General features: G+C 38.6%; 3 protein-coding genes across 5 annotated transcripts in view; 1 reads left to right on the plus strand and 2 right to left on the minus strand.

Annotated features, from left to right (window-relative positions):
- Positions 1-8771, minus strand: hinfp (histone H4 transcription factor). Its single transcript, XM_055199399.2, has 10 exons — positions 8616-8771; positions 8024-8229; positions 7409-7638; positions 4572-4671; positions 4201-4353; positions 2866-2943; positions 2585-2705; positions 2314-2452; positions 1879-2003; positions 1-542 (listed from the first exon to the last, which is right to left on the minus strand). The coding sequence occupies exons 2-10, from the start codon at positions 8184-8186 to the stop codon at positions 182-184; spliced, it is 1470 nt and encodes a 489-aa protein (XP_055055374.2). The 5' UTR covers positions 8187-8229; positions 8616-8771; the 3' UTR covers positions 1-181.
- A 316-nt stretch (positions 8772-9087) lies between these two features.
- dpagt1 (dolichyl-phosphate (UDP-N-acetylglucosamine) N-acetylglucosaminephosphotransferase 1 (GlcNAc-1-P transferase)) lies at positions 9088-14978 on the minus strand. Its single transcript, XM_055199390.2, has 9 exons — positions 14585-14978; positions 14363-14483; positions 13985-14198; positions 13503-13649; positions 13193-13277; positions 12918-13106; positions 11661-11748; positions 9778-9933; positions 9088-9678 (listed from the first exon to the last, which is right to left on the minus strand). Exons 1-9 carry the CDS (start codon positions 14737-14739, stop codon positions 9613-9615), a joined length of 1221 nt encoding a protein of 406 aa, XP_055055365.2. The 5' UTR covers positions 14740-14978; the 3' UTR covers positions 9088-9612.
- Positions 14979-14983: 5 nt separating this feature from the next.
- c2cd2l (c2cd2 like) overlaps positions 14984-23174 on the plus strand; it is a 34116-nt gene continuing 25925 nt past the window's right edge. For 2 of the 3 annotated variants that reach the window (XM_055199385.2, XM_055199387.2), the window contains exons 1-2: positions 15795-16146; positions 17055-17482. In XM_055199385.2, the coding sequence (XP_055055360.2) occupies positions 17120-17482 (363 nt within the window). In that variant the 5' untranslated portion in view covers positions 15795-16146; positions 17055-17119. Of the gene's footprint in view, positions 15119-15794; positions 16147-17054; positions 17483-23174 lie in introns of those variants that run through there. The other variant, XM_055199386.2, reaches the window with a different exon arrangement.

A 23174-nucleotide genomic window follows, 5' to 3' on the forward strand; every position in this document is an offset into this window, starting at 1 on the left:
TCAGTTGATTAGTAGTTTATTTGTTCTATTCAGTGTTGTGATAATGGTGCCTGATCTGACAGCTCCTAAAACACACTCTATTTTAACTTTGGACCCTTGCTACTCTCTTACTACCATGTTCCAACGCCTTTTAATTGTCTGACACAGCAGTCCTAGGGAGCTTCAGTAATCAGAGGAGCAGTTAGACCACCTCCATGCCCATCTGCTGTGCGGTGTCTTGTAGCTGATGCATCACCGACTCCTCACCTGTAGAGTCCATCTCTGAGGAGGTGCCAGCTGTCATTAACAAAAACACGTTTTCTCTGTTCTCCTGCATCCTACAGTCCTCTGCTGCCTCCTTTCTTATTCCTGCCTCTGTATTTCCAGGCACAGTGCTAGAAGGCTGTGTCCCCTCTAGTTCTTCACCAGGCTGGATGTTCTGCTGGGTAGACTCGCTGCTGTCCCCCTCGCCCTGCCGCTCCCTCATCAGCTGTTCTGTGAGCTCTACACTCTCGTAGCGGATCAGTTGCAGACGCATGTATCCATCTTCGTGCTCTTTATATCTAGAAGTACAAATAGAAAAAAGAGGAAAAATTAGAGGTAGAGAAATGGAAATAAAGGATAGATTGGGAAGAATTTAAAGGGACACTCAACTTAAAAACTGAAAATATGCTAATTTTCCAACTCCTCTAGAGTAAAACATTTGATTTTTACCGTTTTGGAATCCATTCAGCTGATCTCCGGGTCTGGTGGTACCACTTTTAGCATAGCTTGGCATAATCCATTGAATCTGATTATACCATTAGTATTGCGCTAAAAAATAACCAAAGAGTTTGGATATTTTTCCTATTTAAAACATGACTCTTCTGTAGTTACATTGTGTACTAAGACCGACAGAAAATTAAAAGTTGCGATTTTCTAGGCAAATATGGATAGGAACTATACTCTTATTTTGGACTTTGCTGCCGTACCATGGCTGCAGGAGGCGCAATGATATTACACAGCAACCGAAAATAGTTCCCTTGGTAACTTTCAATAGCAGGGGACTATTTTCGGGCACTGCGTAATATCATAGGAAAGGCAAAATTATTTGATTTGTTATTGTGTGTGGATTAACTCACAAGTAAATACATGTTTGGAGTAATTCCTCGTATTATGAGCACCTAGCTTGCGGTAATGTTTAAAAACATGTAGTCCCATGTTGCAATTCAGGCCATGCAGAAATATTGAAAATTGCATTGTGTTTCCATTGATGCGGTCACCACTGGTCTTTCAAACATTTTATAAATCAATTGCACAGCTTTTCTAGAGTTTTCACCATAAGGGTTCTGTCTTTCGAAGTGATTAGGGCATAGGGATGTTCACAAATGGAATACCCCCATAGACAGTCTATCCTGACTAGGGCTGTGCCGATACATCGGGTCCCCCATTAAAAAGACCTGCCTAAATCGATACTGAATCGCAAGGCTACGATTCTGTGTTTCATGCACAGCTTGTGCGTGTACGGCTCTGTGATCAATAGGAAGTCCTTATCAATCTAAAATCATTATGAGTTTGAGTCGTTTATAACGTGCATTTAAAAAAGCAACACTCGTCAAACACTCATGAAAATACCTGAAACAATCTGAAGAACAGCGATATAAATATCCCTTTAGACATTGCCTGGAATCATTTTTGTAATGCTACTTCTTCTGTGGCACAAATGACGTTTCTACACGAGAGCGACCTCTGGCTTTTGGATGTGGTGGCATTTCACTGTGATTCATTCAAATTCATTCATTGAGAAACACGCATTTGCACGATCAATCGTCACAGCCCCAATCCTGACCATAGCAAAACATTAGGCTATTTTGCCAAAGCCATGTAGGCTCTGTAAAATTAGAATGATGTGGTTCATACCTGAATCTGGGATGTCCTGAGGGCCATTTGAACTGATGTTTCTTGCGTAGATGAGCAGTGAGGTTGTTCCCCCGAGTGAAGCACTGCTCACACACGTGACACCTATAGCGAGGAGTGTAATCTCCCTAAATGCACAACACAAAACATCACATTTACATTCTTAACCACTCTGAAGGTATGCGTCAACATTGCCACAAATATATATGGTAGCATATGTAAAAATTCTAATAGATTTATTTATTTGTTGTTATTTGCATAAGTTATTTATACATTCCTTATGTTGTTTTGCACATGTTGAAGTTAAGTCAAACTGCTTTCAATTATTTTCTAATTCAACTAGCCTGTATATGTTTTTATTCCAATCCACTCATTTACATACTGCATTTCAAATAGGCCGTTTGTGGGCATGTTGCTGGCATCTTCTGATTGGCTCACCTCATGAACACGTTTGTAATGGTTCTTTATTGAGTAAAGTGAGCGGGTGGAGTAGCCGCAGTCAGCAAAGTCACATCGATATCCAGGCTCACTGCTGTGTGTGTCTAAATGCTTTCGCAGGTCTATCAGGTTTTTACAGCTGAAAACCAAACCCACAGAAACTGACAAATAAACGATTGCTTCTCAAATACTAACACTTTTAATTACAAAAATATACATACAAATCCAGGGATGATGCATCACAAAAATAACCTGACCTTAGTGATCTCACCTGTACTCGCAGTAGTCACAGCTGTATGGCCTTTCATTGGAATGTCGAAATTTGATGTGGTTTCTCAGTGAGGACGGTGATGGACAGGTCATATCACACAGTGGACATTTATAATGGTTGACTGTCGTCAGAGAACACACAAAACATCATGAGAACAACCAGATCACAGCTTACTAGACAATTAAAACCTTTATTACCAACGCTGCAAGCAGTAGCAAAACCTGATCAATACAGCAAAACAGAGTACAACCTTTGTGACATGCATACAAGACGACTCGTACCATGATTTCTCATGTGGTCTCTCAGTAGCCTCTCGGTGGCAAAACGTTTAGAGCAGTGAGAACATTGAAATCGTTGACCTACACAAACAAACAAATAAATGTAAGTAACATGTGAAGCATGTAAGCCCTAAGTATCATTTCTTAATTATTATATTATAAAAGAATTAGGGGTAATGAGTAATATAAGGAAAATTAATAAAGTACTATGCAAAAGTCTTGGGCCACCACCAGCTTTAATTTAGCCAAGATTTAAAAAAACCAAAATATTTAAGATTTTTATAATAAAATATCTAAAAAAAAAAAACACTTGCACAATGTGATGTTTTTAATACAGGTGTGTACTAACATTATCCCGAAAGTTCCTAAGGATTTGTAAATCCAGAGAAATGATGTTTCTTCCCTTGTAAATGTACACAAAATGTTAAAAAGTAGCAACATTTTCAGAACAAAATGGCTTCTTCAGGCAATTGTTATTATGTCTATTATATTCGAGACTAAATCGTAAGCAGAATAAAGTTTTTGTTTACATACATGTGTGTACTGTGTTTAATAATTATGCATGAATATATTTAAAAAAAAATTACATGTGTATATTTTAATACTTATAATTTATATTTTATATAAATATAAATACTTAATATATAATTTTTCCCTAAAATTATACATACATGTGTGTTAATAATTATCTTATATTATACACAGTACACACACATATATGATGTAAACAAAAACTTTTATTCTGCAAACAATTAATATTCAGCCCTAAAATTATGGCAATACTTAATGTCACCTCCCTTGGCACTAAGCACACCTTGAACTCTTCTTGGGAGAATGTCCTTAAGTACTCTTGTATTTTGCATATTATACAGTACTAAGCTTCTTTCAGATTTAAGGTTAGGCTTAAGAGAGTCAGGATCCTTTTACTGCTTAAGTATAAGGTAGGGCTGCACAATAATCACATGTGATTGTCACTCGCATCTCGTAAGTAAAGCTGGTTTCTTGATAAGTAGTAAATCGCCATCAGCTGCTTTCAGATGGAGCAGCATTTACTACACAAAGCTGTAGTTCACTGACAAGTGGAGCAATGTCGCACTAATTATCGGGGACGTATCGCCTGCAATATGTATGCAATGTGGCCAAGCTTGTCAGTTTTTCAGAGATTGATAAATAATTATATATGGTTATTATACTATTTCTAAAATGACAAAACTAATGGTGGCCTGAGACTTCTGCACAGTACTGTACATAAAATGTTACCGCTGATTCTTTTAGATTTACATAATAGTACTTTCCATGACACACATCCAATCATAGAGCTCGCACACAACTTCTCACCTTCTATGGAGGTTTGACGTCGAATGTGGTCGAAGAACTTTGTGTTGTTGGCAAACATTCCTCCACAGGTCGGACATGCCACCAGTTTTTCCTGTGTGTGACTACGCATGTGCTCTCGCAACTTAAACCTTCCCTTGAAAGAGGCTTCACAGTCTATAGTGGAAAGAAAAGTCAAAGGGAAACCAATCAGGAACGGTTCTCCGAAATGCCTTCCTCTGTATGGGGTTCATTCCTTGTTAATTTACTTCTAAAACTGTAGTCAGAGCAAACACTAAACAAGGACAAATAACATTCATTTACTTGAATTTTGTCAGCACCTCAAAAATGCATAATATCCATTATTATTGCATAACTTTAAAGTTGTTACTTACCTTTCCAGCCACAAAACAACATGTTTTCTTCATTACCCTCCAGACAATGGGCATGCATCTCCACATGTCTGTAGAACCACTCTGGATTATCCATAGACATCTGAACATGAAACACACATTTAAGCAAGTTTAATTTAAATACAGACAACTATGGCACAGACAGACGGAATACATATTAGAAAAAAATAAAGCTTCAGACACCTGGGCACATAACCACTCACAAACCTTAGATTTTATTACCTTTTGACTAGCCATATTCAATACAATGTACAGTTGAAAGAAAAAGCATGCGAACCCCTCGGGCCCACCTGGATCTCCTCACAAACTGGTCACAAAATGTGTTTTGATCCTCATCCAAGCCACAACAACAGAGAAACACGGTCTGCCCAAACTAATACCGCACAAACATTATACGTTGTTATGTTTTTATTGAACACAACATGTAAACATTCATAGTGCAGGGTGGAAAAAATATGTGAAACCCTAGGCTAATGACTTCTCCAAGAGCTAATTGGAGCCAGGAGTCAGCCAACCTGGGGTCCAATCAATGTGATGAGATTGGATTGCTGCGTCCGAAACCGCCTACTTCATACTATATAGTACGCGAAAAGCAGTAGGGGAGGCGAGTAGTATGTCCGAATACATAGTATTCGAAAAACAGTATGCGAAAAGTACCCGGATGACCTACTACTTCCGGTTAGATTTTGCAGTGTGCATACGATGGGCACTTCACTATCCCATGATGCCCCGGGAGAGGAGTTATCCAACGAAGAAGAAGAGGCATGCGGCTGTTTTCGTGCTGAAATGACATGACGTGATGACGACGTATGTCACGTGATGTATCAACATGGCGGATGTAGGATGTCCGAATCTCATTCATACTACCAGGATTCATACTATACAGTACCTACTGTTTTAACTGCAAGTAAGTAGGTACTTCATCTTATTCAGTATCTACTATACAGTATGCGGTTTCGGACACAGCCGAAGTGTTGATTAAAGCTGCCCTGTCCAATAAAAAACACACACCAGTTTTGAGTTTGCTGTTCTGAAGAAGCATTGTCTGATGTGAACCATGCCTCGCACAAAAGAGCTCTCAGAAGACCTACGATCAAGAATTGTTGACTTACATAAAGCTGGAAAGGGCTGCAAAAGTATATCTAAAAGGGTTGATGTCCATGTGTCCACGGTAAGACAGATTGTCTACAAATGGAGAAAGTTCAGCACTGTTGCTACACTCGCTAGGCGTGGTCGTCCTGTAAAGATGACTGCAAGAGCACAGCGCAGAATGCTCAATGAGGTGAAGAAGAATCCTAGAGTGTCAGCTAAAGACTTACAGAAATCTCTGGCACATGCTAACATTTTTGTTGACAAATCTACAATAAGTAAAACATTAAACAAGAATGGACTTCATGGGAGGACACCACGGAGGAAGCCACTGCTGTCCAAAAAAAAAACATTGCAGCACGTTTGAAGTTTGCAAAAGAGCAGCTGGATGTTCCACAGCACTACTGGCATAACATTCTGTGGACAGATTAAACCAAAATTGAGTTGTTTGGAAAGAACACACAACACTATGTGTGGAGAACAAAAGGCACAGCACACCAACATCAAAACCTCATCCCAACTGTGAAATATGGTGGAGGGGTCATCATGGTTTGGGGCTGCTTTGCTGCCTCAGGCCCTGGACGGATTACTGTCATCGATGGAAAATAAATTCCAAAGTTTATCAAGACATTTTGCAGGAAAACTGAAGACCATCTGTCCGCCAACTGAAGCTTAACAGAGGATGGACGATGCAACAGGACAACGACCCAAAGCATAGAAGTAAATCAACAACAGAATGGCTTCAACAGAAGAAAATACACCTTCTGGAGTGGCCCAGTCAGAGTCCTGACCTCGACCCGATTGAGATGCTGTGGCATGACCTCAAGAGAGCGATTCACACCACCAGACATCCCAAGAATATTGCTGAACTGAAAGACTTTTGTAAAGAGGAATGGTTCAAAATTTCTTCTGACCGTTGTGCAGGTCTGATCTGCAACTATAGGAAACCTTTGGTTGAGGTTATTGCTGTCAAAGGAGGGTCAACCAGTTATTAAACCCAAAGGTTCACATACTTTTTCCACCCTGCACTATGAATGTTTACATGTTGTGTTCAATAAAAACATGAAAATGTATAATGTTTGTGCCGTATTAGTTTAAGCAGACTGTGTTTGTCTATTGTTGTGACTTAGATGAAGATCAGAACACATTTTATGACCAATTTATGAAGAAACTCAAGTAAGCCCAAAGGGTTCACATACTTTTTCTTTCAACTGTATAATGTTTAGTCCAATATAAAAGAAGCATGTTTTGCCAAAACCTCTTAAAGGGGACAGTTCATGAAAATCTGACTTTTTCCATGTTTATGTGCTATAATTGGGTCCCCAGTGCTTCTATAAACCTAGAAAATGCAAAAAAAGAACAACCCAGTAGTTTTGGAAGACCATTCTCTGCAAGCATGTGAAAAAATAGGTCATGGAAATCTGGCTCCCCTTGTGATGTCAGAATGGGATAATACCGCTCCTTAATCTGCACTATCCAACCACAGCACTGCCATTTAGTGCAGAGATCAACTCATTTGCATTTAAAAAGACACAACCAAAAACGACAATTTTTTTTGCTCACACATACAAAGTGGCAATTTTAACATGTTATAATAAATTATCTATATGGTATTTAAATCTAGAACTTCACATACATACTCTGGGGACACCAAAGATTTATTTGACATCTTACAAAAGTCTTGCGAAATGTCCCCTTTAAGGATAAAGTCAGTCAGATTGTCTCCTTACCTCACAGTGCTCCCAAAGACATAAGAAGTTCTCTTGAACCTCAGGCACAATGTTGCGGTTTTGAATACCGACCGAGCAGGTGCCCATGTCACTGTGGCCCCTCAGTATAGCAAGACCCCACTGCTTTAACTTTGTGTGGTAGCAGTGGAAGAACATGTGTCTGAGAATCTCTCCAGCTCCTTCCACTGAACAAAACCCACAATCTCTCCACAGACAGTTATACTCTTCTTCTGTAAAATTCACATTGATTTCTATAGCATCTTACATCATTTTACATGCATACATTATTTACACATTAAATATTTGCAATAATGTGTACAATAAAGGATGTACATTAGCATTACTAAATGTAAAAATAATTGTTATAAGATTGTAATTGGATCATTAAATTTGTGATATTATAAGGTATACTGCCACACAGTGGATGCTAAAACAGGAAACCATGTAAACCATTTCAAGAAATAAAAAAAAACACCTGTCATTCCATCTGAAAGCTTGCATATACCTCGTTGTTTTAGGACACTGTATAAAAACTAAGATGTTATAACTTATGTGTTCTGAGACCATTTAGCTGGACAGCAAACATTCAGGCAGGCAGAGATATGATGGACCCACCTAATAAATCAGTCTCACGCTCCACTGTGGTTTTATAATGTTTTTCTACGTGCTGGCAAAACTCTTGCATCCTGTCAAATGTCTCCTGACACGAGCCCCACTCGCAACTCAGCTCCAGCTGCAGCTCCTCTCTGCGCGGGGCGCGCTTGCCCGAGGAGGGCATCGTACAGTACTACAAATAAAACAATGTTTGTTCCTCCGGTTCCCTGAAACACACGGTGAACTTTATTAGGACTACGTTTCATTCAGCACCAAGCTAGCTTTCAGTTCTTATCTGTCAAATTGTGTTTCTAAACGGCTTTCCTCTGTAACCGAGCAGAGATATAATAATAATATCCTCCAACACATACACCCTCCGTAACTACTAATTGTCCTGGTTGTTGTTTTGTCATGGTGGCGAAAGTTTTTGACTTAACGTTAGCATGAGGGAATAGCTGGTTAGCAAAACAAAAACATTTGTAACCATTTGCATCTATTCTATTGACTGATCATTTTCACGGTTATCTGCTAGGACTAAGACTTTTTATACATTTCTTTTCATTTCATTTTGTAGACTAAATGATCTGAATGTTAAATGTTTATAATAACTCACCTTTTGCGATTACTTTGAATAATTCTCCGCGTTTCCTTACGAAATAACTAAACCAATCAGAATTCACCTTTGCGCCGTCTCGTTCAAACCTCAACCAATCAAATTGCACACTAGTGGTACGTCAAAATTATTATTCCGCGGACATCGGAAACCTTTCACGCGTTCCGCTCTGCCGAGTTGTATTCATGGAGAATAATGGCCTTCTCTTTAACGTAAAAAATATTAAATACGACTGAAATAATTTGCATAGCTGTTAAAATGAACGTTTGTCTTTTCGTCATTCACATTTGTCAGTTTATGTCAAGCATTTGTTAGATCAATAAAGTGCAGCTCCAGTCCACACGGAGTGTGTCCGATAAGAGTGAAAAATACAAAAGTTAAATATTTTCATAATTAGATATCAAGAATAATGTAGTTCTGTTTAATTTCAGGTCTTAATTCTGTATCAAAAAACTCCAACAGGCACACAATATTACCTCCAAAGCATTTTCACATTCATTTATTCAAATGAATTAAAGGCATATTAGAATCATAAAAATATATAAGTGCATATCAACTTAACTCAATCATTTTCTGAAACAGTTTCAGCCACTACCTACAGTATAACCATATACCACCAACATTCCTGAATGTAATGCTTCACATAACCTTCCAAAATAAAATATTATATTTTTCGGTTCACATGGTTGTTTCACATAGACACTGTATGTAATTCCTTAAATAAAGCCAAAGGCATGTTTTCTTAATCTTCAGAGCTTTTAATTCCCAATTGTGAATTATGGGCTTATGTGCTGTCTGTCCCATTGCATGCAGATGTATAGTAGTCTAAATCAGTGAACTGCACTGTATTGGAATAAGACCTCATTTAGTTTATAGAGAACTGGCAGTTTTGCAATCGTCCAAGAAAAATCTTTTAGTCAGTCGACTATGGTCGTCTCCAGTTGAGAGCAGCAGGTTGTGAAGTCTTTCAGGATTTTACAGACTAAGCTTGAGGGGTCTAGACATCGTAGAAAAGACGGACAAGTTGATACCGGATTCCAAATGCTACGGCACTTCCCAAGACCTGTAGAAACAATGTATCATTAAACCATTTAAATACAGATAACCACAGTCTCATCTTTAAAACTAAATTTGAAGTATTCATAATGTAACGTAAGCCCACCTGCATAAACAGCATGACTGCTGTCAGGGTTCTCTCATGGGTAGGTCCCAGTATTTTTAGTACCAGGTTGATAAGGGTCATGTTGTTACACTCAATAAACTCATCGTCTGCCTCCTCTCCCCTACGCACATCCAGAAGCCATAGCATTTCTGCCACCTGTAGGATGTAAGAGGAAATACCATTCAAACTTGATTTCCCAAGTAGAGTATGTTCTAGAAATAAACATTATGCTTACTATTTTTGCTTCATCTTACTGTGTGTAAATACAGTGGCAAGAAAAAGTATGTAAACCTTTTGGAATCTCGTAGTTTTCTGAATAAATTTGTCATAAAATGTGATCTGATCTTCATCAAGTCAAGGGTATTGAAACATAATGCATCTATAAAAAAAAAATCACAAACACAAAAAATCTGATCTTTCATGTCTTTATTGAGAACATACAAAAAACCTCATAGTGCTTGCGAAAAAAGTATGTGAACCCTTGAGTTAAAAACCTCAAAAAACTAATTGGAGTCAGGGTTTAGCACATCTGGAGTCTCGTAAAGATTATACGTTTGGAGGTGAGGACTACAGCTACTTTGACTAATAAAAACCCCTCAAACTTTTGGAGTTTGCTCTGCACAAGACGAACAAGGTTATGTGAGCCATGCCTTGCCAAAAAGAGCTTTTAGAGGAGCTTCGCTCAAGAATTGTTGCTTTACATAAAGCTGAAAAGGGTTTTAAAGTTATTTCAAAGACTTTAGAAATTCACCAGTCTACAGGCAAACAATTTACAAATGGAGATGCTTTGGGACTGTTGTTACTCTATTAAGAAGTGGGCGCTCAGTCAAAATGACACCAAGAGCACAACGAAGACTCCTCAATGAGGAAAAGAAATGACAGCCAAAGATTTGAAGGCATCATTGGAAGTTGCTAACATCTTTTTTCATGATTCTACTACAATATGTAAAACACTAAACAAACAGGGTACCCACAGCAGCACACCAGGAAGGAAGCCACTGCTTACTAAAAGGAACATTTGCTGCACGCCTGAAGTTTGCAACGGTGCACATTGACACTCCACAGCGATATTGGCAAAATGTCTTGTGGACTGATGAAACTAAGATATTCACTATTTGGAAAACACACAGCGCTACATCTGGCGTAGATAGAGCACGTCATATCATCATGAAAACATCTTCCCAACTGTAAAGTATGGTGGAGGAAACATCATGATTTGGGCCTACTTTGCTGCATCAGGGCCTGGCCAGCTTGCAATCACTGAGGGAAAGATGATTTCCCAAGTATATCAGATAATTCTTCAGGATAATGTGAGAATTTCTGTATGTCAGCTGAAACTGTGTAGAAGGTGGGTGATGCAACAGGACAACAACCCAAAACACCAGAGCAAGTCCACAACAGAATGGTTTTAGAGCCCAGACCTCAACCCAATAGAGATGCTATGGATTGACTTGAAGAGGGACATACACATGACACATCCAAAGAATATAACAGAGCTAAAGCAGTTCTGCCATGAAGAATGGGCTAAAATTCCTCCTTGGCGATGTGCAGGTCTAATCCACAGCTACAGGAAGTGCCTGGCTAAGATTGCTGCCAAGGGGGTCAACCAGTTATTCATTTTAAGGGTTCACTTACTTTTTCCACTGACATTTTGAATGTTGAATGAGTGTGTTCCATAAAGACATGAAAGATCAGATTTTTTTGACCCTCTTTTTGGAAAAGGGTTACAAAAAAAATAATAATTTTGTATAATTATTTTTTAGACACATTATGTTTGTCAATACCCTTGACTTAGATGCAGATCATATCACACTTTAATAGGCAGAATTAGTTGACTTTACAAACTAAGATACCTGTAAATATTGACATGTCATGCGTTTTACCTTCAGAATAAGTTGTCCTAATTGGCCTAGGTCTTTCCGTTTGAACTTGGAGTAACTCATGCCAAGCTTTCCTGTGTCTGACTGTAACCTGCAAAAATAGAGGTGAAGGTTCGAGCTCTGAAACTAGATACTTCAGAAACACTACTGACATCATATTAATGCCGCATGCATTTGCAAGACAATAATTATAGTGAAGTGAACCCATAAACTGAAAGCTTTAGCAAATATTTACCTGTTAAACATTAGAGATTAAAGAACAGGTGATATGGTAAGTTCAGTCATTCCAAATAAAAGTTCCCATTGCAAAATATCTGCTATACAAATTAGATTTCACTGTGTTTATAATAGAGGGTATGCATGTGACATCACCTTTGGTGAAAGTGACTGCGGTTAAGCCCACTGAGTGGCAAAAACAGAGCGGCAGCATTTGTGTACAGTGTAAAATCAGCAAAAACATGGGGAAAACGCGTCTAAATGGGAAAAGGCTGTTTTGCAATAGAATGTACTAACAGATTTAACAAAGAATTCTGAGCTATCGTTTTACAGACTGCCAAAAACACCGAAAGGAGAAATAATTAGATTGTCATGCCAACGTTGTCTTCCTAGGTAACACACCTAGGAAGATGACGTTAAAAGAATGTCCACAGACCACAGGTGGGTGACAAGTTGCTAGGGTCACTATCAAGCAGAGGTTTTACTTTCTCCTTAAAAGTATTTTTTCAAGTATTTGTATTTTATCAGTGTTTTTCTTTGGAAAACATACATTCCAAAGCATATTATCATATTTTTACTCTATTACATTTCATAAATACAAGTTTTTGTTTTACATTTAATGTTTAAGTACAATAACGTACTTTTACTCAAGTAAAAGTTCACAATTTTAATGTTATTAGGTATTAAATACATTTTAATATGCAATATTAAAGAATACAAAGTATGATTCTATGCTTTAGAATGTAGTGAAGAAACATTTTTCCCAATACAAACACCCTAATAAAGCACAGATGCTTGTAAAATGTTACTAATGTAACTAAGTATTGTCCACCTCTGCTATCAAGTCCAACTAAATTCAATTTAAGCTGATAATAGTCAGTTTTACTGGAATTTTCGCGCAGCTGCTATGAAAACAAGCCATTTTGTTGAACTTTGCCACTCAACAGGGCGAGTTCCGGCGTGGTCACGTGGAAAAGTGATGTCAATGCATACCCTCTACTCATTGTTTTATCATGCTTTTAAACTGTTACTGTAATAACGCACCTAGGAAGACGATGTCTAGGGCAGGGAATAATGTGAAACAGTTGAGGCAGAGAGTAAATGAAGTTGATGACTTGGGGGATAAAGAACAGCAGCATGGTCTTGCTGAAGTGGCCCAGAATTCCAACCACTGCAAACGTCATTCCAGCAAAATAACAGAATGTGTCTCCCACAAACACAGACGAAGGGTACCTGTAGAGAGGAAATTAAAAAATATATATCTTATTTTATAGGATTATAAGAAATATAATTTTAAAAAGCCATGGTTTTTTACAAACCAGTTGTGGTAGAAGAGGGCTAACGTGGTGAAGAAGAAGGGAATCATGAAGTACAAAGAAAAGACATGGTCATCCCTATAGTCTCCTGAAAGAAAAGAACATCATAAGAGATGTTTAGACCTTAGGTCTATGTTACATGTTTATTAAAATCTTAAGCAATATTTGTGAGGCTTAAACAATTAATATCCTGAATTGACCCAATATTTTCGTTTCCTTTTTGGTATCTAGACATTTACCTATTTTAAGAAACATGAAAAAATAAACAAGTACAGCAAACAGGCCATTGATCGCAAATAGATCAACATCTTACCATTAAGTTCCAGCAAATTAAAAACAATGATGGACCCAGATATAAAGAGAGCCTGTCCTGACTCAATGCCATTGATACCAGCCAATATGTTGATAGCATTTGTGCAGAATACAGCCAACATTCCCATGTACACATAATACAGAATGCCTGAAACACAATATATAAACAGGTGCTTTTAATATTACCAATATAATAAAATTAACCCCCACTGGCCCCGAATAGGTCATTTTTCCCCTGTGTCAGCATGGGTTTACTCCGGTTTCCTCCCACAGGCCAGAAACATGCAGGTTAGGTAAACTCAATATGTCAAATTGCCCCTCCCCCAACACGTGTATCAAATAACTTGTGTGGATTAACTTTTGTATGGGTTAACCAGTTCTCGCCCATGAATATAGCCATAGATGCTGGAATGGCGTTAAGAATAAACAAACAAAACCCATTAGGCAACCAACAATTACAACAAAACTAATAGTCAAACTTACCCAAGTCCAGATGCATCCCCAACAGGAGACGAAAAGGTTTGGGAACGACAATGACAGTGTTACCGAAGTTAGTAAAGTAAACCATAAGGAGAGGAAGGGAGGCCATAGTGGGCAGCAGAAGCTTGTGTCTCCATCGTAAGTTCAGAACATCATCAGCAAAACCCAGGAAAATCATGCAGCAGATGGCCAACAAAGCACCAATAAGCTGAACAAACTACATAGACATATCACAAATCAAAGGGTATATTTTAGTAATGGGAAAAAGTCCTGTGGTGTATTATATAATACACAAAGTGATGATACGAGATTTTTTATTTACCATTGTATTGCAATACATGATTTCACCAAAAATGTTAACTGAAAAAAATTTGCCCGTACCTCATTGTGAGGGAACCGCTGACATTGTTCTTCCATGAAGCACTTGAGGAAGGGGACAGGGATGAAGAGGAAGAGAATGATGAGGAAGACTGTCCCACTTATTACACCTTGCGACTCAGGCCTGGAAAAAATAAATAAAAACAATATCAGTTTATAGACATTAAACTACAATGCATACTTCTACTGAATATATATCACATATAATTAGTTAAAAACACTTACACTTGTTTTTTAGTGGTTTTATTTAGGTCCATTCCATAAAGTCTTGCAGATATGAAATGATCCTTAAAGGCTGGAATAAGCTTGAGTGTTGCAATGCATCCCATTGCAGACATTAAACAGTTTATGATAAGAGGAAGGACGGGAACAGGAGACATCTTTAGGGATTGACTATACAACTACTACACTGTACTTACTATAAATAACTATACGTCACTCTATGCACTAATTTCTTGTTGAAAAGAGCGTTTGCTGTCAACAAAGTTTACAACTAAGTTGTACACCCATACTGGAACTGACACTGAACCAGTTTCTCCGAGAATCTCAACTAAACAGCTAAAGACTTATGTGTAGCCATTACTGCATGAAAGCCCGAGTCTGAATTACATACGAGTTGTTTATATTTAAACGGACCGAACTGTTTTTATTTAAAAGCACTGAATCAATGAACGGTAGTTCAGATCTTCGTAAATCGGTAAACGTAAAAAGAGACCTGGAACAAATGAACTAACTCAGAAACTAACTCAACGGCATAATGTAAGCAGCATTGATTTGTAAACGTTGTAGATATGTCAGTGTATAGTGTAGGTTCTCTCATCACAAAATCCACGTCTACTTCCGTCAACATAATCCGTCCGCCGACGGGTTACAATAATACCTCGGTCTTATTATACATTTTAGAGGCTGCTGACGCTAAGAGCTTTAAAGCATAATGTTGTTTAATACTATGTTATGACAGTAATAATGTAGGTGTTTATCAATGAAATTTATTTTCATCTTGCGTTTGATCGAACCTTTTTAGGCGTAACACAACCGGAAACATAAAAAATAGTATGTTAAAAGTCCCATTTATATTTGTAGTACAATACTAATTTCATGTGCTTTTATTTTTAAATATTATGTAATAGTATGAAAGAAACAAGTAATGTAAAATTAATTAGCATAAATTTTTAGAAAGTACATAATTATTCTGCCTGTATGTGTGTATTGTTGTTAGTATCTTTTTGAAAACGATTTTATGTAGTTGATATAAATGCATTTTGCATTACAGACAGTCAAAAACAATTATTATAATTCTGCCACGTTCGCAGTGGAAAGCTCGCCTTTATACAAACCCTATATTTACGACAATACGAGTAGATGGGCGTTTGAGTAGTAGGGGTATGAGCATCGCGCATGCGTAGCTCCTGCTGCTGGGAACATTGCGTGTCTCTTTAAATACATGCAGTGCGTGCGCGGTCGGTGTGTGTTGCTACAGCACTTGACAGCTCGTCTGTTCTGTATCTGGCGCATTACCATTACAGAACGTCCGACACCTACAGTGGGAGGACACATTTTGTCTTTTGCGTTGAAAGCAGTGAATATTTTAAATGGCTTATTTTATTTAGCATGCCGAAGATCCACCAAAAAGAGGCCATGTAACGATCAACTCTGGTTTAATCGAAGACGATGCTAGGACCTAAAGACTGGTGTTGGGATTATGAAGACATGATGTAGCAATGGAGCTGGTGATCTGTAGCTAGCGTTTACAGTGGTGTCCGAAGACAACGCTTTACACTCAATCGGTATTAATTCACCTTTTGCTTTGTCGTTCAATCGCTATGTATACGTCATTGATTCGAATCTAGATTTTAAGACACGGACTGTGCTTCTGAAATGGTGATCAGTGAGGGTGATGAAGACGTGCACGATTTAATTCGAGCGTCATTATATGCTGCCATTATAAAGCTTTGCATTAGCTGTCAATTCCAATGCATAGAAGAAAAGTTACGACGAACCCACGAGCTACTTCGAGTCGACGTTGCAGTGCAACGCTGACCCAGAAAATCACTGGTTGTGACAGAATTGGACCGGGTTTACATCAGACAGGGTATGGGGGGAGACTTTGCGATTTAAAAGCAAGCTGATCTAAGTTTTCTGAAAGAAGTTGGGACTTATCTGGTTTCAGGACAGGACTGGCATTAAATGTCACACTTTCACCGAAATGCTTAGTCAGTTTGCTTAACTGTTTAAACTTTTAAGCACATGTGGTGGTACATACACGACACGTACACTTGCAAGGGTGTTTAAATACGAGGAGGCCTTGTAATACCTACAAAACGGTTACCATGGTAACCTCTAACAATGTCAATCATTGTTGCTGCAAAAACTGTGGGAACGTTTTATAACTACAACTCATTGTTATAATATGTATTTTATGTAAATTATGTATTATTAATTTATTTTAGTTTTATAGTAATTACAACAATTGTAGTAATAACTATGTAATAATATAATAATAACTGTAGTATGGTTTGTTTTGGTAAGGAGACTTTAAAAATCTATAAAAATAACATTAAATTTAGCTGTATGTTTTAGTTAGATTCTGAACGTTCAATTTTCCTAAAACATCTTCATAATGTCTGTCATTGCTGCATGCCATTATTTCCCTGCATCCAATGATTTTCCAGTCTACTTGTGTTTTTCTCTCCAGAATTTGAACCTTTGCGAGTCAAGATTTCATGAAAATGAGACTGAAGTGATTCATTGATCAGGGAGATGACGACTTTCCAGGACGTTAACTGGCTGGTTCAGGTGGCGCTCTTCTGCGCCTCGCTGTTGGTCGTCCTAGCCTGGCTCGTTCAATTCTCACTGGCCTTGCTTCGACCTGGGCAGGGCACCAGGGTGCAGGGTAAACGGGAGACCCCTTGGCAGCTGCCCCTGAGTCTCACCCATCAGACCCTGACGGGCGGCGTGTGGGGTTCCCTCCTAAGGCTGAGGCCGGGACGAGATGGGGTTGGAAGTGACACCGAGGCAGGGGTCAAAGGTCTTTTGTCATCGCTCTTTGCGTTCAAGTCATTCAGGGAGCACTGGCAGAGAGCATGGGTGCGAGCGCTCAACGAACAGGCCTGCAGGCAAGGGGTGAGTTTGATCTGACAAGCAAAATGAAATGTGCAGTAATATTTGTGGGAGTTTTGTGTACGGATTTTTCCACTCCATGCGTGCTTATACATGCGTAAGAGTATTTATAGGTTGAATAAGTGTGTAGGCACAATATCATGGCCTGGCTACTTGTTAGTGAATGTGTGGGTGTAAGGGTGTCAGGGGAAGCAGGAGTGAGAGACAGGTTTGTGTGTAACAAGCATCTCATTCCCTTTAGACATTATCTCATGTATCCAAATTAGCACTTTCATCTTTCAGGCTAATCAGTGTTAATGGTTAGTGAATAAGGATGGTTACATAAAAGTCAAGTTTTTGCAACATATTCAATGCTCTTACTAACTATATGCATAACATGTAGTTGTTTTATATTTAAGAGACACTCTAAACACTTTCATACAATGTTCTTTACATTTATGTAGAAAACAGCAAATCTCAAAAAATTACACACATCTGGGTTAAAAGGTCTCTTTAGCAACAATATTTTCCTATGTATCCAGTTGTCTGCTTTAAGGGTGCCTGTTTAGTGCTTCTGTGTTATTTAAAGGTCCCCGCTCCTAAATTTAACTCTAACTCTATTTGATCTGTGTAAATATCAAAGCCCAGTGTGAGCGAATGAGTGATGTCCATTCATCCCTACTCCAGCAAAACTGCTTAGTAAGGTCATGCACAATTGTGAAAATCAGCCAGAATGGTCTTTACGTGATGGTGTCTTTAAAAATCCTTTCAGCTTTGTAATCTTTGTAGGCGATAACAATCTGCATGTTTAGCCTGGTAAGTTATGAGCAGAATGCAGAAATGATATTTTTACCAGACATGCCCCTCCTGCTGGGTTGGACAACACATGCAAACTTGTTTGTTGCATGGATTTAGACATTTAACTTTGTGAGCTGTAGAGAAAAGTAACAATTTGTATGTATATCTCCTTCCATCTCATTTCCGTACGGGTCTCCAGCCAATAGTTGTGCCAGTTCAGCAACCCATTTATTTTCTCAGGTTCTCAAAGCAGGGGGAAGGAAATGCTACAATTAAACACAGTTAAAGCTCACATTGCACACGCTGTTTCTGCTTATCTCATGTTAATCTTGAGTACCTACAGAGTAGTATTACATCCTTCATATAGTTTTTTCAGATTTATAAAAGACAGACTTTACGGTACATTCACACAGGGCGTAAGCGTTGACGCTTCCCATTCACGCTTCCCAATTGGTGACGTCATGCGTTGGCCGAACTGAATTGTGGATTCGTTAGTGCTCGCGGCAAAAGTTGAACAACGCAGGCAATGCGTGCGTCAGCCAATCAGATCGCCTTATGCAAATAACCTAGGCAGAGCCAGCCAATTACGTTTATGGAAGACCGGAGCATGTGTTGCGGCCCCTGTGATTGGCTGTTGGCCACACTTCAGACAAGCCTTCCGTCAAGTGTTAAAGCTTAAAGTCCATTTCTAATGCAGAGAAATCGCGGCACCAATCAGAAACGTTGGGGCGGGCTTAACACGATGAAGACAGCGCAGCGACAGTGAAGCAGATTTTGTACATTACATCACTCGTTCGAATCAGCATCCGCGTCTGTTTTAAGCGATTTAAACTTTTCCTTTTCGTCAAAAACCGAGCAAAGAACAACACTCGAAGCCGTCATATCTAAAAAAAGATGTTATCGCTGTCTTACCGACTGGATCCGGCAAAAGTCTGATATAGCTCTGCATACGTCATCTCCTTTATCGCTGTGATTGGTTTTAGGTCTATCCAATTGGACACAGAGGCATTTGAGAGACGTCCGTTGGTGACACCCCTTTGAAAATGATTTGTCTATAAAGCTTTGCCAGACCATAACTCAGTTACTACTGAGAATGGTCTGGTTTTAACCAGGCTACAACACACTTCTTTGGTGATGTTGATTTCGCGTCAGCTCTTGGTTGGTGTGTGCATGTGCTATACCAGTTAAAGTGCCCATATAAGGACTTCCACTGTACTTCCTGCACTGAAATTGACCATAAAAGAAATAGAGCAAGATTGTTACGTATGAATCTTTCATGTTTTTGAAAAACACTTTCCGAAACTTGTACAAACCCTGGCGAAGTGCATTAGGCACAACTGCTTTTTTGACACTTTGCTCCTGTTTATCATGAGGAATCCGACTCTTAAACGGTGTTAATAAGGCAGAATGCACGCAATTTATTTTCTCCTTTTGTTTGGATTTCAACAGAGCACGCTGGTCTTTTTTCTGTGTAAGGATATAGAGGCTTATAAAAGTGTATTGGCTAGTTTGCTGTTTAATGTAGGTGCTTGCTTTGGCTAAGAACCAAAACCGCAGCTTCAATGGTTATGCTGTCAGCAGATTGTCCACATGGGATATCAGGGAGTCCTGGAGGAAGGCTTAACCTAATGAATAGTCCAAAGTGTTAAAAATCCCTATGCAAGAGTGAGTCAGAGTTGATTTAATGTTATGTGTTGAACTATGTTTAGTAATTTTAAACATTTGTGACCACAGACAACAAAATCAGTCATTTTTTTAAACATTACATCATCTGAAAGCTGAATATAAAAGCTTTGCATTGATGTATGGTTAGTTAGCATAGGACAAAATATTTGGCACAGATACAACTACTTGAAAATCTGGAAACTGAGGGTGCAAAAAATCTAAATATTGAGAAAATTGCCTTTAAAGTTGGTTATTAGTTATAAAGTAAAGTAAAATAACGTTTTAATATATATACTGTAAAAAAATTACAAATATCTCCATGGAACATGATCTTTATATGATTTTGACCCATACAAAATGTGAAAATTCTTGGGACTTGTATAATAAATGAATAGTGAGGGTTTATCATACTGTAATTGAAGATGTTATAAAAACTGATGAGATGACTTTTATGACTGTATGTAAACAGTGTATTAGTGAGATAATAGTTTTCAGTACTGCGTGTAAACATACAGGTTATATTACTGGGATTATGGTTTTATGGCTGCATGTAAACATACAGGTTGTATTGGTATTATGTGGTGTTATGTGATGCAGGCTTATTATAACAAGGATGGTCATTATTTTGCTGTTCTGCACTTCCCAGAATTCAGAAAGACTTTTCGCTCTGTAGTTAACCGTGGGTTATTTGCCTAGTTAATGTTTTGATCTCATACATGTGTACACATATCATTCAAAATTCTCAGTTGTATCTGTGTTTAGGCTCTCAGAATCTGTTCTTTTCCGAAACTCTCACATTAGCACACAGCTGAGCAATCCTGTGATAGTTGTTTACATTTAACAAAATAGTGGAGAGCAAAGAATAAGCTTCATGAGATGTTTTCCCAACTTTATTTGTTTTTCTCCATTTTGTTTCTTTTCACCTTTATGATGGGAAATTATTGTATCCTAAAATAACTTGACAATAGTTTTGCAATGAAAATAATACAGGAGGAGAGATATTTGGCTATCTGACAATTATAATTAAGAAACTGGCTTCGATCTACTGAGTGGTCATGGAAAGTGACATTTAAGAATGCAAAAAACCTTGCGGATAATCAGACCTAATGAGCAGAAAAGGAATGTCGTCGTCAAAGTAGGACTTTCAATTTAATCTACAATAACTGGAACAGAATTTATAGTGTCTTCATATCACAGTGAAATTTCGCTCACATGACTTAGAGGTGACCTGCATGTGCTAGTTAAATATTCCTCTGTTAGATTGGGCTATGGGGAGATGTTCCTATTTTAGAAGCTTTGATCTAGAAACTTTCTTTAAAGGAAAACACCCCAGTTTTTCAACATTTTACTATCTTCCCACCTCAACCCGGACAAATCAACACAAATCCATCTTTTTTCAATATGTGCACCCAATCGTTGTACAGCGCATCGTGAATGTGCCAGCATCTAGCCTAGCCCCATTCACTCCCCAGGATCCAAACAAGGATGAATTTAGAAGCCGCCAAACACTTCCATGTTTTCCCTATTTAAAGACTGTTACATGAGTAGTTACACAAGATAGTATAGTGGAACAAAATAAAACGTTGTGATTTTTTTAAGCAGATAAAAAATCAGAACTATATTATATTGCGGAAGAGCACTTAGTTTGCGACACTTCGACCTTGGCGTGCAGTAATATCATCACTCCTGACTATTCCCCCTCTCGCTCAAACTTCCGTCAATATTGTCAGAGCAGATAGTGTAGTGGACGGTGCTCCGACACATGGTGCAGATGCACTTCTGGCGACCCGAGTTCGAATCCTGGCTCGAGGTCCTTTGCCAATCCCATACCCCTCTCTTTACCCTATACTTTCCTGTCATCTCTGTAATTACTATCTATCAAATAAAGGCAAAAATGCCCCCCCCCCCCAAAAAAAAAAACGTCCGTCAATATTACTGCGCCTAAGGTACGTGCCCTTTAAACTGTGTTAATAAGTCAGAAAGCATTTGGTACTAATATGAACTCTTCAGGTGCAAAGTTGTACTATTTGAAAGGGTACAGCCCCATTGACAGCTAGGGTACATATTTTGATCATTTTTCAGATGCTAAATCGCAAAAGAAACACAAACCAAGTGCATGTGGATGCGGTGTTGGGTGGTTACTTTTGAGCCGCTATTGTCAAGTTCTCCATGCAGCAAATCAAAGCAAAAAACCGAGCAGTGTATTCCAGCCTTAAGCAGACCAGCTATTTGCTGTTTTAGCTCATCCCGAGTTCTTCTGACCTGAAAAACCTGACAGAGGGGTTTTTCCAGTATGTGCCAGAGTTTCTTATAAGCGTTAGCTCAGATCAAGAGTGTATGAGATCAAGCAACTTTTGCTTGGCCCCTCTGAAACACTGAAGTCATCTGTTGACATAGCAACATGAAAACAAACACCATGGTTTTTGCCCTTGCCATGGCGACCACCTCTTAGGTTAGAGCGAGAAAGAGAAAGCGAGAGAGAGAGAGAGAGAGAGAGGTTTCTTTCATCATTTTCTGTTGAACCTCCACATTCTTGTTGTTTACGCCTTTTTGTTTACTTACTAATTAAAATACCTATATGTAAAATTGTCATGTATTAGTTGCTTTATCATAGGCAATGTATGAACAGCTTGGGAACAAAATAATAAAAGACTTCCTCCAACTTCCTAGGTTGTCTATAAAAGCCTGTATATTTATGGTCCCGAGAGCTTTGCCTTAAAATAAATTTACCTCATCTCATCTGTCAACACGATGTTGGTGAATCATGCTTACTCACTGTTTTGGCCATGGCTAGCTCACGTCACTATGGGGTGTGTGCCCTAGCAAAAAGTTGCCGATTGAAGTTATCTTAATTGCCACCAGTGACGCTAATAACAAGAGTATTTAAATTAAAGTCCATTATAAGTTATAGTTTCTGCGTTGAAAAGCAAACCAGAATAAGCCATAGAGACAAACGTCTTAGGGGCTGGACACACCAAAGCTTTTACGCCCGCGGCCGGCACATATTTTCAATAGTTTCCAATGGAAGCTCGCTGTTTTTCAAATAAGCCAGCAGCTAACGGTTTTCTTCCGCGTTGAAAACCGGTGCCCGGCGGTTTTTACGCGCTCAGCGCTGAGCACCGAGAGTTGAAAAATTTTCAACTTTGGAAGAAAAGCTCCGCTCGTCAATGTCAGTTCTCACGCGGCCGTCCAATCACAGTGGAGGTGGGGCGGGACAAGTATCACAGCAACCATCCGTCTCACAGCTGACGTA

This window comes from Misgurnus anguillicaudatus, chromosome 22, assembly GCF_027580225.2.
Source record: "Misgurnus anguillicaudatus chromosome 22, ASM2758022v2, whole genome shotgun sequence".
In the NCBI taxonomy this organism is placed as follows: Eukaryota; Metazoa; Chordata; class Actinopteri; order Cypriniformes; family Cobitidae; genus Misgurnus; species Misgurnus anguillicaudatus.